At 39.1% G+C, this 17,110-nt stretch overlaps 2 protein-coding genes across 3 annotated transcripts; one reads left to right on the top strand and one right to left on the bottom strand.

The window, feature by feature from the left end:
• The first annotated feature begins 10,116 nt into the window (after positions 1-10,116).
• Positions 10,117-14,026, top strand: LOC145108906 (uncharacterized). The gene is made up of 7 exons (XM_079045990.1): positions 10,117-10,725; positions 10,806-10,948; positions 11,019-11,290; positions 11,408-11,562; positions 11,661-11,923; positions 12,127-12,189; positions 13,646-14,026. Exons 1-7 carry the CDS (start codon positions 10,437-10,439, stop codon positions 13,889-13,891), a joined length of 1,431 nt encoding a protein of 476 aa, XP_078902116.1. The 5' UTR covers positions 10,117-10,436; the 3' UTR covers positions 13,892-14,026.
• A 1,305-nt stretch (positions 14,027-15,331) lies between these two features.
• On the bottom strand, positions 15,332-16,814 carry LOC145108905 (uncharacterized). 2 transcript variants are annotated; one of them, XM_079045988.1, is made up of 3 exons: positions 16,678-16,814; positions 15,862-16,068; positions 15,332-15,765 (listed from the first exon to the last, which is right to left on the bottom strand). In XM_079045988.1, exons 2-3 carry the CDS (start codon positions 16,027-16,029, stop codon positions 15,562-15,564), a joined length of 372 nt encoding a protein of 123 aa, XP_078902114.1. In that variant the 5' UTR covers positions 16,030-16,068; positions 16,678-16,814; the 3' UTR covers positions 15,332-15,561. The 2 variants fall into 2 exon arrangements, with proteins under 2 accessions (XP_078902114.1, XP_078902115.1); XM_079045989.1 differs by having other exon boundaries at positions 15,862-16,065; positions 16,678-16,807.
• Between the last annotated feature and the right edge of the window lie 296 nt (positions 16,815-17,110).

Below are 17,110 nucleotides of genomic sequence, written 5' to 3'. Positions count from 1 at the left end.
TCCACTGGGGAATCTCCAGAGGCTGCAACAGACCATGTGGACGCTGGTGTTCTGCCTTGACCCGGTGGCAGGTCAAGCACCTCTCAACTATCCAGGCAACATCCCTCTTCATACAGGGCCACCAGTAATCTCTCTTCAGGTCCAAATACATCTTAGTGGCCTCGGGATGGATCGAGAACCTCGATCTATGCGCCTCCTCCATCAGCATACGCTGAGCTCCGCCCGTATAGGGCACCCAAATTCGCCCTCGGAAAGTCATAAGTCCTCGGTTGTCCGTCACAAACTCGGACACCTGCCCAATCACCCGCTCCCTCTTGCGGTTCTCCGGTCTCACAACCTCCACCTGGGCCTCTCGTATGGTATCCAAGACCGGAGTCATCACGGTCATCCTCATACATACATCTCGGATTAGGGCACACTCTGATCTGCGGGTCAGGGCGTCGGCTACCACGTTAGCCTTGCCCGGGTGATACAGGATCTCAAGTCTTTCACCACATCCAGCCACCTCCTCTGGAACATATTCAAGTTGGGCTGATCCATGAGATACTTCAGGCTCTTGTGGTTCATGTATATGGTACACCGAACCCCGTACAAGTAGTGGCACCAGATTTTGAGGGCGAACACCACCGCCCCCAACTCTAGATCGTGGGTGGGATACCTCGTCTCGTGAGGCTTCAGCTGCCTCAATGCATAGGCTATCACGTGCCCTCTCTGCATTAACACTGCACCCAACCCAGATATGGATGCATCACAGTAAACCACAAAATCCTCCATCCCCTCGGGAACGGCTAACACCGGGGCTTCACACAACTTTTGGCGTAGAGTCTCGAATGAGGTCTGTTGCTCAGGACCCCAAGTAAAAGCAACGCCCTTCCGGGTCAATCTGGTGAGGGGGACAACAATCTTGGAGAAATACCTGATAAATCTCTGATAGTAGCCGGCCAAACCCAGAAAACTCCTGATCTCGGAAGGGGATTTCGGCACTTCCCATCTCATAACTGCCTCAATCTTGGCCGGATCGACCAATATCCCATCCTGGTTAACGAGGTGTCCCAGGAACTGGACCACCCGCAACCAGAAATCACACTTGGAGAATTTGGCATAAAGCCTCTCCGATCTCAACACTCCAAGAATCTCTCGCAAGTACTCCTCATGCTGCTCTCTGGATCTCGAATACACTAAGATATCATCGATGAACACGATCACCGAACGATCCAACATAGGCCTGCACACCCGGTTCATGAGATCCATGAACGCCGTCGGTGCGTTGGTGAGCCCAAAAGGCATCACCACGAACTCGTAGTGCCCATAGTGAGTCATGAAGGCCGTATTCTGAAGATCCTCCTCGCGGACTCTCATCTGATGATATCCGGACCTCAAATCGATATTGGAAAACCAGGATGCACCCTGCAACTGATCGAACAGATCGTCGATCCTCGGAAGCGGATAACGGTTCTTGACCGTCCGCTTGTTCAACTCCCGGTAATCAATGCACATCCGGTGTGAACCATCCTTTTTCTTGACAAAAAGGATCGGCGCTCCCCACGGCGAGCTACTCGGTCGGATGAATCCCTTCCCCAACAACTCTTGAAGCTGTGAGGATAACTCTTGCATCTCAGGCGGCGCAAGGCGATAAGGGGCCTTGGCAATAGGCGCCGCGCCCGGAACCAAATCGATCCGGAACTCCACCTGCCTCTCGGGAGGCACACCCGGTAACTCCTCGGGAAAAACATCTGGAAACTCTCTCACTATCGGAACCTCAGCGATAGAACTCGATCTCTCGGAAGCAAATCGCGTATCCATAACATACGGTACAAAACCCTTACAACCCTGCTGTAGACTCTGTCTCGCTCTGGCGGCCTAGCAAAAAGCTGACCCAGATCAGGTACCCTCGCCGTATACTATAAGCACTCCCCCACTAGGGTCTCGTATGGTCACCAACTGACGCTTGCAGTCAATCATAGCTTCGAATCGACTCAACCAGTCCATGCCCACGATGACACAGACATCCCCCATCGCAATCGGTACCAAATCTATTGGAAATTCAACTCCAAAAATCTCATGTACACATCCCCGGATCACATCAGCCGTAAACACCGCATGCTCATCGGCTATGGAGACTCTCAAAGGTCGACTCAACGCCTCTCGTCGGATACTGATGTGACGACTAAATGCTAATGCTACAAAGGATCGACTCGCACCCGAGTCAAATAACACCAAGGCAGGTACAAAACTCACAAGAAAAGTACCTATGCATAACACAATATAAGCACAACACAACTTAATTAAAATAAATAAAAAGAACACATACCGGCCACGACATCAGGTGCTGTGCGGACCTCCTGCGCTATCAGCTGGAAAGCTCTCCCGCGAGCCTTCCGTACCTCGGCCTTCACTGGCCGGCTCTCTGTAGCTCGTGTAGTAGCAGGGGCAGCTCCCTGTGCTGATCCCTGTAGCAGCTGTGGGCACTCGGCCTTCCGATGGCCGGTCTGGTTGCAGTGGAAACAAACTGCAAACCTCTTGGGGCAATCCCTCGCGATATGCCCCTCCTTGCCACACTTGTAGCAAACACCAGCTCGACAAACCCCCTCGTGACTCTTGCCGCACTTTCCACAAGTGCGGCCCTTCTGGCCTCCAGATCTCGAATCAGCGGGCTTTGCCCGCCTGGCTGCCGGCTGAGACTGTGCCAGTCGCCTATCCCTCCCCTGAGACTCCGCCTCCTCTCTGGCCTGAGTCTCCAGCTGAATTTCCCTCTTCCGGGTATTTGCCTGAAGCTCAGCAAATGTCCGGTATGTCGAGTTCGCCACGAACTCACGGATATCCCTCATCAGTATACTCAAATATCGGCTCATACGTGCCTGCTCGGTAGACACGTGCTCAGGGCAGAACATCGCCCTCTCATGGAACATCCTCGTAATCACTGTCACCAACTCTGTCCTCTGCTTGAGGGACAAGAACTCCTGGGCCAACCGTTCCCTCTCCACCGGGGGAACATACTCATCTCGAAACATAGTAGTGAACCTCTCCTAAGATACTGTAGTGAGCTCTGCAGAAGTGAAACTGGCAGTCACAAACTTCCACCAGTCCTTCGCCCCCAAACGAAGCTGGTTCAGCGCGAACCGTACCCTCAAATGTTCCGGACAGGAACAAGTGTAAAAACACCCCTCGATGTCGGAGATCCATCTCATCATGGTAATCGGGTCCTGAGTCCCGTCAAACTCTGGTGGCTTCGTGTTGCTGAACTCCCGGTACAACAACGAGTCACCCGCCTGCGACCTGGCAGCAGCGACAGATGCGGTGGCTGCAGCAGCAGCCGCCTCGATAATCGTAGCATAACGCTCATCAAATGTCTCAATCAAGGTGGTCTTGATAGACCTAAACATCTCGGGAATCTCTACTCGGATGGCTGCGGCCACCTCCTCATGAATCATCCTGTGAATCTCCTCGTCACTTGTACCACTGCCCCCTGGGTTGTGGCGCGTACCCACCATGATATCTCTCTGAAACACAACACAAAATAATCAGAGATTCGCTCGAGAATGCTCACACTTGATCACTCACCCCTACTTGTTCCTTAGCACCCTAAGGATTCTTACTTGGACTGCTTACCGGTCCGGTGCTTCCAGTAGTACGGGCCCAATACTACCTTTCACATCGCATCCGTATTCATCCTAAGTCCCCCTCCTAGGATCCCAGATCGCAAGTACTCTATGCCTCTCCGAATACAGGCTACTCTCTAGTAGGCCTCTCATAGGCTCTAACTCAATAAAGTTCTAATCTTTGGACCCTCAAGGTTCTCTCTAGTCCAGATCTGAGGTTCTAACCTCAAACCATGCCCAAATAGCTCAAGAACACAATATGTTTGATAGAAATCCCTAAAAGCTCCCAAAAATGAGATCTAATGAACAAGAGGTCAAGATGAGAGCTTTTTACCTCTGAATAGCAGCTAATGACAGAAGAATGCAAGATCCACAACCTTCTCTTGATTAGATCCACCAAACTCTTCCAATCTTCCCTCCAAAAAGCTCAAGAATGCTCAAGATGGCCTCTCTCTCTCTATACAACGAAAATGGTAGGTTAGGGTTTCTCTCTGGGGAAGGTGGCCGCAAAGGGAGGCCATAAGGGCCTTTAAATAGGCCACAAGCCCGAGAAATTAGGGTTTCCTTCAGCAGCGCTGACTCGGCGAGTCGGCTCACGGACTCGTCGAGTCTACTCATTAATCCACGTCACCAGTCGCGACTCTACTCGACGAGTTGAGGCACCAACTCGTCGAGCCACTCCACATATCTCAAAATAAATATTTAAAATATTATACCTGGAAATCCGGATGTTACATATACAAGGAACTTATATTGTTCAGGAATTCACATCTTAAACTAAGTTTTTTGCCAGTTGTGACACAAATAGTCAAACCTTTAATTATTTTTGGGAGAAAGTGAGAAGCATGTTCTACGAGTTAATGGGAAGTGAAAGTCAAAAGCATGATCAAATTAGCTCTAAGTGGTGTGATACGAGGCTAAAATGTATTGAATTAGGAGGAATTTACAACAACCTACACAAAAGTGGGTCAAACGGTTTCGATTTTGATTAATTTGAAAAACAACGCCAACCCGCAAAGTTTTTCCATATCATAAATTGTGGCTCAAATTGAAAGATTCTCCGAAATGAAAATAACAAACCGAAGGAACTTCACAAACCTCTTCTGATTCAAAGCGTTCAAGACATCCCAGTGCAACTTCTCAACAATCAGACGGTCGAACACACATCAAGATCAACGATGGTCTGATAGATCATGAAGACAAGCAACCTCTTCGTCGTCCCGTTGGGAGAAATAAAGCAAAAAAATTGGGTTCGTCGTCTTCAAGATCTAGCGTTATCGATCATTTTGGAGACAAATTTGATCTATATGTCCAAATACAAGAAACCAAGGCGGAGATGATGAGTCGGGTGGAACAAAAAATGATAGAAGCGCAAACATCATTTTAAGAGGCACAAATGACGCTTCAAACAAAAACCGATATGGAGATTTTGAAGATGAAAGCAGACGATCTTGAAGGCGAAGATTTTGAGATATTTCTCACGATGAAAGAATCCGTTCGAACCCGATATAAGAATAGGGTTAGTTTTTTTAGTTATGTTTGGCATTTCTAGTTTTTTTAACATTGCGTTTTTTAAGTAATGTAATTTTTTTAATGTAATGTGGTATTTTAATTCAATGAAAAACTAGTTTAAAAATATATATATATATATATATATATATATATATATATATATATATATATATATCTTTTTAATGTATTTTTGAATTAAAAATTAAAAAAATGATGTGGAATGGTGTGTTAGTGGTAGGTATCCAATGGTTTTAGTGATAGGTTGTGGTGATGAGGTGGCACCCACCACTATAGTGGTTAGTGGTGAGTATTGTGGATGGCCTAATGCCCACAACATCGTGAAACATCAAGAATTTGGATATTTATACATCATTTACATCCCGAAATGCTAAAAAACTCCCTGATGTCATCCCTCATCATGTCATGATACCTCGTCTTCTTCATCTCCTCATCTGCAACATACTGCGGAACCAGTAAAGATCTCTCCATGAACTTGACAATGATCTCCTCCATAGTCTTTGTCGTTTGGAAAAGGTTCTAAAACACCCTCGCCAAATATTGCACCTCGATAGCAGGTGCAAACTCCGCTTTGAATCTCGTAAAAAAATCAGGCCAAGTCATGGCCTCCACGACCTCTGCTCCTAAGGCATGACCAACCTCTTCCCACAAGTCGTGAGCTTGGTACCTTAGAAGGCAAGATGCCAACCTCACCTTCGATCTCTCAGGGAAGAAACTCGTCCCCTGAGCGCTCCCCATATCTAGAATCCATCGTCTACTGGCAATGGGGTCCTTCTTCCTGGAGAACTTTGGGGCTCCACAATCCTTGATCTCCTGGAAATTGAGTGTCCGGGCCCCAAACTGACCAACTGTAATCTCCAGATGAAGGGCCCCCTGGCGCTCATCCAGTATCTCCATAATCTCGTCCTTGATGATACCGAACATCACAGGAGTTGCATCAAAGATACCGCGAGTAATCTCAGACACGATGAACTCGTGCTTCCTCTCATCAATTTATTCTACCCTAAGCCCACAACCAGACAAAGAACATGAAATAAGGATAAATCAATTATTCTAAGGCTATGTGATCCTAATTATATACAATTTTTAAACATACACTTAGCAATTAACATTGTCAATCTAGACTCCATGTGACACATAACAACCAATTCCCTAGGCTATAATGCATCATTGATATCAGACAATTCTACCATGCAATTTTCTGAAGAGATCCTTAGGCCTATTCTAGCATGCAACTCACATAATAGCATACTCAAGTGTAAAATTCATGCATGGGTATTTTGGGAATTGCTTACTTTGAGTTCGGCTGATTGCATGCATCACACCCCTTTGTTTGTGATAGTTTTTGTAGAAAACTTTGTTTTCTTACAAAAAGATTTATCAATTCCTCAGTTTGAGTTTAGACATACCCGAGGGTGTGCCCGAATCCCTCAAACCAAGGATCTAATACCAACTTGTAACGTCCCAAAAATACTAGATAAAAAATTAATCAACCAAAACATTCATTCATTGCTTTTAAGGATAGTGATAGTATCAAAAGTGTTTCCAATAACATCAGAGTAAAAATAAAATCATGAGTATGAAATCTCATGTGAATGTGATGCAATCATGTCGGACTCGTCCCCTTACGTGAACTGTTTAAACCACAAAACAGTAAGCACAAAGCTTAGTGAGTTCCCCAAAATACCACATACCATACCTAACATAACAGATCTATTTCAACCCTATAAAGATGCTATGGGCCAAATCATAGTCTTATTCCCTGCCATGGGCTAAATCATGGTATTTGCTTGTACACGTGCCAGGGGCCATATCCTGGTCTTCCATATAATTTCCAGGGGCCAAACCCTAGTATTACATGCAAATTTTAGGGGCCAAACCCTATTCTTTCATACAAATGCCATGGGCCAAATCCTGGTCTTCCATGCAAGTATCACAAAGACTAATAACATCCTACATAGTATAGTGAGAAAACTCACCTCACAATGCAGTCAACAACTAACCAACTCACACAACCAAGATATATGGGTACTACACATCACCTAACGAACCACACAAGGTAAACCCTTAGTCCACTTTCTAAAACTAGCAATTTTACCAAAAGTCAAACTTGGTCAAAAGTCAACGAACATGATCAACGGTCAAATTCAATGTTACTTGACCTCTTCGTTGTGGTCATCCTTTGGCCATATCGTGTAACCACGTTGTGGCAAGCATGCTACCACGTCATGGAAACTGGAAAGATACAACTTAATGTGTTATGCTCTCATCCAATTCATACAAGAACTCCAAAGCTCATATTTGAATCCCCTTAAGGTCTTGATAGATAAAGTTTCCAACTTTATCCATTAATACAACCCAATAAGTCAAGACCTCTAATCCTAAGCTCGTAATGGTTGTAACAATTTCATGGACAACACCCTAGGCCATGCAAGACCACTTTCCAACCAACACCATGGTCCAGAAGCTAGATAATGCACTCAAATGCTCTGGAGTTCACCCAAACTCCAAAGACAAGAAGATTAGGACTAAAAAGCTCATAAAATGACCTAACACAAGATCTAGAGATTTAATGAATAAGCTTGAGACTTTATACCTCCATAAGATCAGAAATGAGATGGATATGCTAGATCCAAACTAAAGCCAAGCTCCCAAACCACAATATAGACTCCTTCTTCTAAGCTTCACAAAAATGGCTTCACACTCTTAAAACACACACAAATAGGCTAGAGTTTGGGTGAAGGTCGTTCTTAGAGGGTGGAAATCTGCCAAATGAGGCAACCCTAGAAGTTAGTGCATTTAATAGGGAACTAATCTTGGAATCTAGGGGTTTGAACCCTAGGCGTCGCCATGTCGTGGCCAATAGCTTGACACGTCGTGGAGGTTCACTGATGCGCATTTTCTGGAACCGGTCTGCCACGTCGTGGTCATTCCATCACCACGTCGTGGCCTAGACAAAATCCCAAACTTAATAAATGAAAACAAATTCAATAGAACCATACTAGGAAACAAGTTTTACAGTTTGGCATTAGGTAGCTCTGGTTAGTTGTGTTGTTGCTGATGCGGCTGTTGAGATGGTGTTGAGTAGTTCAGGTGAGTTTTCTCACTATACTTTGTATTGTAGTATGTATCCTTGTGTGTAGGATGATTGGTATGTTGTAGTGATCAGTTAGATTGGTAGATCTGTATGATTACATTTGCTTGCTGATTATTTTTTATTTGTTTGCATATATCGACACATTATGGTTGGTTGGGTTGAGGCGGTCCTGCTTGGTGTTGTAAGCCAAGATACCCGAGCGGTCCAGGTGTACTGTAGGCCTTGTGAGGCGGTCCATTCAGACTGTAGGTCCAAAGGAGCGGTCCGACTATATTGTAGGCCTTGCGAGTCGATCCAGTTAGACTATAGGCTCGGTAGACTGGTCGAGGTGTACTGTAGGCCTTGTGAGGTGGTCCGGTCAGACTGTAGGCTCATGTATACATGCATTGTATGTGTATTGTTGTGTGGGGTATTTTGGAAAACTCACTAAACTTTGACTTACAGTTGTGTAAATGTTTTTCAGTTATTCATCGGATTGAGAAGGCGGGTTTGTACATACACATCAACAATTTTATGATTCGAGATTCTGCATTGTTTTCCTTATAACTCATGGTTTGATTAGAATGTAACTTTATAAAAATGAGTGTTTATTCTATTTTTAAATTTGAAAATTTTATTATGGAATTTAGGATGTTTCATATTTTTAATTATTCTTTGGCATACCCATTGCTACATGACAATAGAACTTTCAAAATACATACCAAAGTGGGATGCTTGGCATCAAAATACATACCCCACACAAAAGAAGTTGACATTATTGAATATAAAAAATAACTACATAACCATAAGTCAAAATGTGAACACTTTATTATTAGTCGAAAAAAGACATAAATCAACATATTGTATTTTCAAATTAGAAAAATAATAGTTTACCGTTATTTCTTTCTTTATATCATATGATTTGTTTATTCTCATAAAATGCCTTAGACCATACAATTTTCAAATATCATCCATATATAACAATGAAGCAGCCTATTACACACACTTAAACTGTAATTTTTATCCTTAAAAAGGTATGTTTCTATGTCGCCTGCAACCCATATGTTGGTCTAGTATAAAGAGCTATACATGAGCCTCCTGATGACTCACCTGATACACATTCAAGGTTCCAATGATTCACGGTGACCTAATTTGTATCAAAATGGATAAATTGATAACAAAGTAGTAGAAATATTGGATAAATTGGTAATAAATTATTAATCTAACCTGGTAAACTGATCATTTGGTGGTACTTCCCATTCCAAATCCGTCCAAATTTGATGCAAGTGTACTTGTAACCTACTAAAAGTGGTAAACAAAGGTATATGCAATAGATTCAACCCTAATTTATATAGGAAACGATTTGGAGATGATTTGATTGCTAATTCTTTTTCCAATTTTGAGATATCGATCTTGATTACCAGCAATGGATCACAGAAACGACGCCGACGATGGCGGAGTTGGATGATGACGACAAGGATATAGGTTTGTCATTGCCGAGAAAAGGAGTGATTTGGCTGAATGTGGCTTAAGACTGCATGAGATTGACGAAGGGCAACCATTAGAAAGTTTCTTAGTCAATTGTTTTTTAAGGACACGCTCAGACGGAAAATGACCCGGTCAGAGTTTTAAGTGTGCAAGTCAAACAAACCAGACCAAGTCAAACAAAAACACTTACTTTAAATCTTGGATAGTCCTTTTTATTATAGTTTGATTTACCCTGTATCTATTTCTTTTGTTTTCATTTTCATACATTATTTTTATATAATTTTTATTTTTAACATTTTATTTGAGCTTTAATTTTTTGGAAGTTTTATATAGAATATTAAATTAAAAAACGAAAAATAAAATAAAAATGAGAATCATCACGAAACCGGTTCTCTTGAACCGGTCCTCATGCTATGTCAGGGGCGACTGCCAAATCAAATCTCTCAAACACGAAACCCATTGCTTCAAGAAAAACCACACTCTCACTCTTCCACTGCTACTACCGATTCAAAGCTCAAATATTCTTCTAATCAACTAATTACTCTCAGATTTCCCATCAAACCAATCATCCCTTCATATTCAAACGCATTTCGATATCACTTTTCGATCTTGTTGGAGGTAGGTTTGGATTTCAATTTTTCAACCTCTGTAGCAATCTATGTGTAGCCAGATGTGATGCGAACCCTAGATCAATGCGGAGACTTGGATCAGCTACAATAGCGATAAATTTCTAAACTGTAGCTATGGCGAAGCAGTCAACGGGATTCTCAACACTGTGTTTCCAGAAGAAGCGATGGCTGTTACTACTGCTAGCCATGCTGTCTATCTCCACCGCCGTTGCGTTTATTATTAGGGCGGCTTATGATTCTTCATGTGATCGCCAACATTTCGATGCCCCCGTTAAAGATAATCGGTTCCAATCGACGGAGAAGACGAAGGAGAGGGCACCGCCTCAGATCGGAGTTGCAAGCCCCCTCAGTTTCATGAAGTCCAAACTTGTTCTTCTCGTCTCTCATGAACTATCTCTTTCTGGTAATTCAAGTTCCACACTTTCTTCTTCAATTATTAATTTCTGAGGTTGCCCAATGCTTCGTTTCGTTTCGATTTTGCAGGTGGTCCATTGCTTCTGATGGAGCTAGCATTTTTATTACGTGGTGTTGGTGCTGAAGTTTGTTGGATTACAAACCAAAAACCATCTGGAACAGATGAAGTAATATACAATTTGGAGAACAAGATGCTGGATCGTGGTGTACAGGTACATTACATCTTCTTCCATTGCCACATTTTTATGAATATATGTATTAAGCCTATCAATTATATTTCAGGTCTTCTCTTCTAAGGGTCAAGAAGCCATAGATACAGCCTTAAAAGCTGATTTGGTAGTTTTAAACACAGCTGTTGCTGGAAAATGGCTGGATGCTGTTCTAAACAAAGATGTTCCTCGAGTCCTCCCAAAGGTGTTATGGTGGATTCATGAAATGCGAGGCCATTACTTCAAATTGGATTACGTTAAGCACTTGCCTTTTGTTGCTGGCTCTATGATTGATTCTCATGTAACTGCTGAATATTGGGAGAACAGGACTCAAGAACGCTTAAAGTATGTTTAACTTCTTTTCTCTCTTAAACACCTCCAAACTCCATCTATTTCCACTCTCTACTCTTTTAATCTCTTCTTCGATCATATTGAGTATCAAAGTAACACTTTAATTTGCAGAATTAAGATGCCAAAGACGTATGTAGTTCACCTTGGTAACAGCAAAGAACTTATGGATGTTGCTGAAGATAGTGTAGCCAAAAGGGTTCTTAGAGAGCATGTTAGAGAGTCTCTTGGAGTCAGGAATGATGACATATTGTTTGCAGCCATCAATAGTAAGACATTCTAATATTCTATACCTTTTTTTGTTTTTTTTTTTTCTGATGTAAGATTAAACTTTTGTGATGTATAACAATGATGTGGCAATGTGCAGGTGTTTCAAGGGGAAAAGGGCAAGATTTATTTTTACGTTCATTTTACGAGAGCTTACAATTGATTAAAGAAAAGAAGCTACAAGTTCCATCAATACATGCAGTGATTGTAGGGAGTGATATGAGTGTACAAACGAAATTTGAAACAGAAATTAGGGATTTTGTAGCACAGAAGAAGATTCAACATCGAGTTCATTTCGTGAATAAAACCCTAACTGTAGCCCCGTATTTAGCAGCAATTGATGTTCTTGTCCAAAACTCTCAGGTACTGTATTTGACATGCATTGTTGCTCTTGTTTGTGCAAAAGACATAAATGCCCTCATCAATCTCATCTTTAAAATAGCTTTTGAAAGCTTTTCAGTCTTGTCCCATGAAATCCTGTTATGGGTAAACATTGAAACAGCCTTTTGTTTATGTTCTAAACTCTGAACTCTGACAATCTTTTCTTTCCTTTTTTGCCCCTGTAGGGCCGAGGAGAGTGCTTTGGAAGGATAACAATTGAAGCTATGGCATTCCAGCTTCCTGTATTGGTAAATATTGATATTCCTATTTTGACAATAAATGCAAGAAATAGCAATGTAATTTGTGTTATAGCATCTTACTTTCATTTCTTTCTAATAAACATATAAGTTAGATTATTATTTAACTTTTAACCTATATATTAAATAAAAGTTTTGTACTTTCAATCTTTTTTATTACACAACATTATATCTCAGAAAATCTAACTAGTTATAACATTTGCACTTTTGATTAAACAAAAGTTAGATACTATAATAAAGGGTTAATCTCATAAAAGACCTTATATTTTGTGTTTCTTTCTGGATTAAACCTCAAATTTATTTTTTTCCTAAAAAAAAAATCTTGTATTTTTTTCATTTTTTCCGAGAAAACCCTCAACTGTCTTTTTTCCGAAAAAAACCCTCAACCTTCTAACTGTTTCCGAAAAAGCCCTCAACTTTTTTACTATTTTTCATAAAAATCCTCAAGTTTTTTTCCGAAAAAATTGGGTTAATCTCAAAAAAGACCTTATATTTTGTGTTTTTTCTGGATTAAACCTCAAATTTATTTTTTTTCCTGAAATAGACCTTGTGTTTTTTTCATTTTTTCCGATATGGCCCTTTTAGTTATTTTTTTCCAAAAAAAATTGTAAAATGTGATGGTTTTTTTTGAGAAAAACTAAAAAAGCTGAGGGTTTATTTGGAAGCAGTTAAAAGGTTAAGGGTTTTTTTTTTCATAAAAAAAAGACAAAAGTTGAGGGTTTTTTTGGAAAAAAAATGAAAAAAATACAAGGTCTTTTTCAGGGAAAAAATTAAAGTTGAGGTTTAATCCTGAAAAAAACACAAAATATAATCTCTTTTATGAGATTAATCCTTTCCTGAAGTAAAAAGACCTTGTATTTTTTTCATTTTTTCCGAGAAAACCCTCAACTTTCTCTTTTTTTCCAAAAAAAACCCTCAACCTTCTAACGATTTCTAAAAAAACCCTCAACTTTTTTACTTTTCCAAAAAAAACCCTCTTTACAAGTTTTTTTCCCAAAAAAACAACTAAAAGGGCCAGATCGAGAAAAACAAAAAAATATAAGGTATTTTTCAAGAAAAAAAATAAACTCGAGGTTTAATCCAGAAAAAACACAAAACATAAGGTCTTTTATGGGATTAACCCTATAATAAACAAATCAACGAAAGTACATGAGAAATTGTCAGAAAAGTCCCAATATTTTCAGAAAAGTTTCACTTTAGTCCCAATTTATTTTTTTAACAGAAAAGTCCCGATTATTTGATTTTACACGATAATATGTTATTTCCTATTAAAAGAAAAAAAAGGACTTTTTTTGTTAATTTGAGTCAAAATGAAATAATCGGGACTTTTATGTTCAATTTTTTTCAGGACTAAAGTGAAACTTTTCCAAAAATATTGGGACTTTTCTGACAATTTCCATAAGTACATTGCTATTTCTACATATTTTAAACATATAAAATATTTCAGGGGACAGCAGCAGGAGGCACTGCAGAAATAGTGGTGAACGGGTCAACAGGGTTTCTACACCCTGCAGGAAAAGAAGGGGTGAGTCCACTTGCAACAAATATAGTAAAACTTGCTACACATGTTGAGAAGAGGCTTACAATGGGGAAGAGGGGTTATGAGAGGGTCAAACAAATGTTTTTAGAACGACACATGGCCGATAGAATTGCGGGTGTTTTAAAACAAGTGTTACAAAAGGGGAATAGATGATTTAAATTTGAAATTGGATTTTTGTAAAATCGGGTATAGTGAATTGTTGTGTTGTTCATGAGTTTTATAATGTTAGTTTGTAATATGGTTTGATTATATTCGTTATGAAAGTTTGAGTTTTTCTGTGCACCAAAATGCAGTATGAGTATGTTTGGCAAAAGTAGCTGGTAGCTTGAGGTTTCAATTTGTGTAGAAGTGTTCAGTAAAAATAGTTGTAAGCTTTTAATCTGTATCATTTTGTAACGCAATGCTAACCCTAATGAGTTTTCCATAATATCAAACATTATAACATCTTTACCATAAAGATGCATCAGTTTATGCAGAAAAGTCTTGTTATTCTGGGAAATTTTTTGATAGTCTTAAAAAAAAATTTTGAACAGAAAAGTCACGATTATTTAACATTTTGCCAAAATTAATGAATTTTTTTTTATTGTAACAGGAAATGACAGATTATGTGATTTGTCGAAAATAATGAGATTTTTTTGTTAAAAAAAGATTTATCATTTTATCAAAATTTCCCCCAAAATAATGAGATTTATCTGCATAAAACCTAAAGATCATCATGGTTCATGCTCATTATGTTCCCCTAGGAACATTAATGGCCATGTAATCTATATTGATGTCAATGACGGATGGCTTTTCAATGCATGATGTTCAAACCATGATGAAAAAACTAAGTTATGACTAAAAATACCTAATTTCTTGATTCCAAAAGAAATTTGGACTTTAGCCTTTTAGCCCTAGATAATGAAGAATATGTCATTGCTTTGTCTAAGTTTGTGGCTAAATAAAAGGAAATCAAATTCTAGATAGATCATTGGCGAAACATCTTTCGTCTAAGTATGTTATTGAAGAATTAGAGGTTCATGAAGCATGTGACAATTCCAAAGCTATTGTTCTTTACACCATTTTAGTGGTGAAAGATATTGTTTACTTATAGGAGTTGGTTTTCTAGTTCTATGAAGAGAAGTAAATTGTAATCAAGGGAAGTTGAAAAGTGTGAAAATTACTTATGTTTGACACCGAGGGGTACTTGTTTAAAAATTGTACTTTGGTAATGTCTTTTTGTATGTAAATTAAAGTTAACAATTGCTTATGTTTTATTATATCTCTTGGTTATGTAACTTAAATTGACAATAATATTGCCAATTGTTATCCTCTTATGTGGTATGCTTAGTTCATGTTTTGCCAATTGGAAATTAATGAGTATTTTGGCTTATGAATTTGCAAAAAAGTGATATGCATGAATTTATGCTTAAAGTCATGGCTATTTCATGCTTAGTTCATGCATGGAAAACTAATAATTATATGATGTAATGATGTATGTTGTTTTCTTATGGACAATACATGCATCATTTCAAAGAACACACATGGACCATATTTGTAATTTACTATACAATACATAAACTTGATATGAAAATTCATTCCATTATATGATCATTGAATGTAATAACTCATTCCATTATCCCTCTATTGTATTATTTCGTCATTCCATTCCATCCAACAAAACAAATAGACAATAAAATTCTTCAAAATGTCACAAAATCAAAGCATAAGAAAGAAAACTCAAATGCAAAATGTCATAACTTATGTCTAAAACCATTTTGCATGATCAAAATCAAAAGAACAACATTTTGTCTATTCGGATGATAAATTGCATCCAACAAAGTTTAAGAAGCCTTCGATCTAGACGACTTAACCCCTCCAGACCTTATTTGGTTGACAGCTGGCGCTTCAGTGAACCATGTTGTGTACAAAAACTGCTTATTGGGCCCCACATGGTTGCATACTTGCTTAAGCTTCTGTCTCTCTTTCATCCACCTCAATACATTCTTCATTTGTGTTTTACTTGTCAAATCTTTCACACCAACTTCCTACATTTTTTTTTTGTAATAATCATCATTATATTATACATAAAATAATAATCAAATAATCAGATTGAAAATGCATATTTGTAAAGATATCGCCACCTGGACACGTTCCCATGTTTGAGCAACAGAGAGAGGACCATGTTCCTTTAAAATGTCGAAAATAGCCCTGGTGATTGTTTGATTTTGCTCTGGGCGAAATCTGGGCTCTAACGCTTTCATTGCTGGTTTTGGTTTTGTGCCAAGGTATTTTACTGTTGTGGTGAACATGATGCTTTTTGTTGGAGAAAATGTAAATTACAGAATCTTCTACAATACAATAATCATTCAGTAATTAGAAAAAGAAATGAAGAATGTGCGATTTATGAAAGGTTATTATATGTCTAAAAGAATGCTAAAATCAGAAATCAGTGAATGAAATCGCTTTGATTTCGATATTAACATATAAACCCTAATCAGGGGAATACCCATTTCACTTGCCACAAACAAATAGGTGAATGAAGATAATCAGCTAAAGAAATAAACATAGTAAAACACCGATTATGTGGTAGCATCTAACTATGTATCACAAATTTACAATCAAAACAGATAATTAAAAGTAAATCACTCCAAATACGAAGGCATTAGAATCTGGTAGTAACTAATTTCTTCAGGGAAGCACCGATTTCTTTCAAAGCAATCACTTTGTACGATTCTAATAGAAAATATGAGATAATGTAAGGGGAAAACGCATTTCACGAAGCATATGATTCAAGTTAATGATTTGGGTAAAACCCTAGAATGAGTAAATTATGTAAGAAACATAAACCCTACATTGATTCAATGATGCCAACGAAAGATTTGCGGTAATAAAGGGAGATTGGATATATGTGATTGAATGCGATTGATCTAATTAAGTTAAAGGGAGCTTGTTTGCACCTGAAAAACCTTCTAAAGCGTCTCTCGTTTGTGCTTCTTTCACAAACTGTTCCAAATATGACTTTCGAAAGTCGAATGAGACTTTATATTAGAGGCTCCTGGTTCTCAAGAATCAAAACACATCGTTTTATGATGTCTTTTTTTAACCAAGGAGATTTTATTAGAAAACTAGCACATATCATTTTATAATGTATTTTTTTTAACCAAGGGGATTTTATTAGAAAAGTAGCAAGGAGTTAGGAAAGAAGACCATCCTAGGTTTGCTTTATTATATCTATTGAAAATCCAAAAAATTGCCTTGTGAACAATATCATAAAAAATGTCCGATTTTACATCAATAAAGTAGCTACGAGTAGGATTATGTAGCCAATAAGACCATCCTAGGTTTGCTTTGTTATACCTATTGAAAATCCAAAAAATTGCCTTATGAACA

This window comes from Lactuca virosa, chromosome 4, assembly GCF_052849685.1.
Source record: "Lactuca virosa cultivar CGN04683 chromosome 4, Lactuca_virosa_CGN04683_v6, whole genome shotgun sequence".
Taxonomy (NCBI): Eukaryota; Viridiplantae; Streptophyta; class Magnoliopsida; order Asterales; family Asteraceae; genus Lactuca; species Lactuca virosa.
Note: the sequence above shows the minus strand (reverse complement) of the source record. Positions and strands in the feature narration are given on the sequence as shown.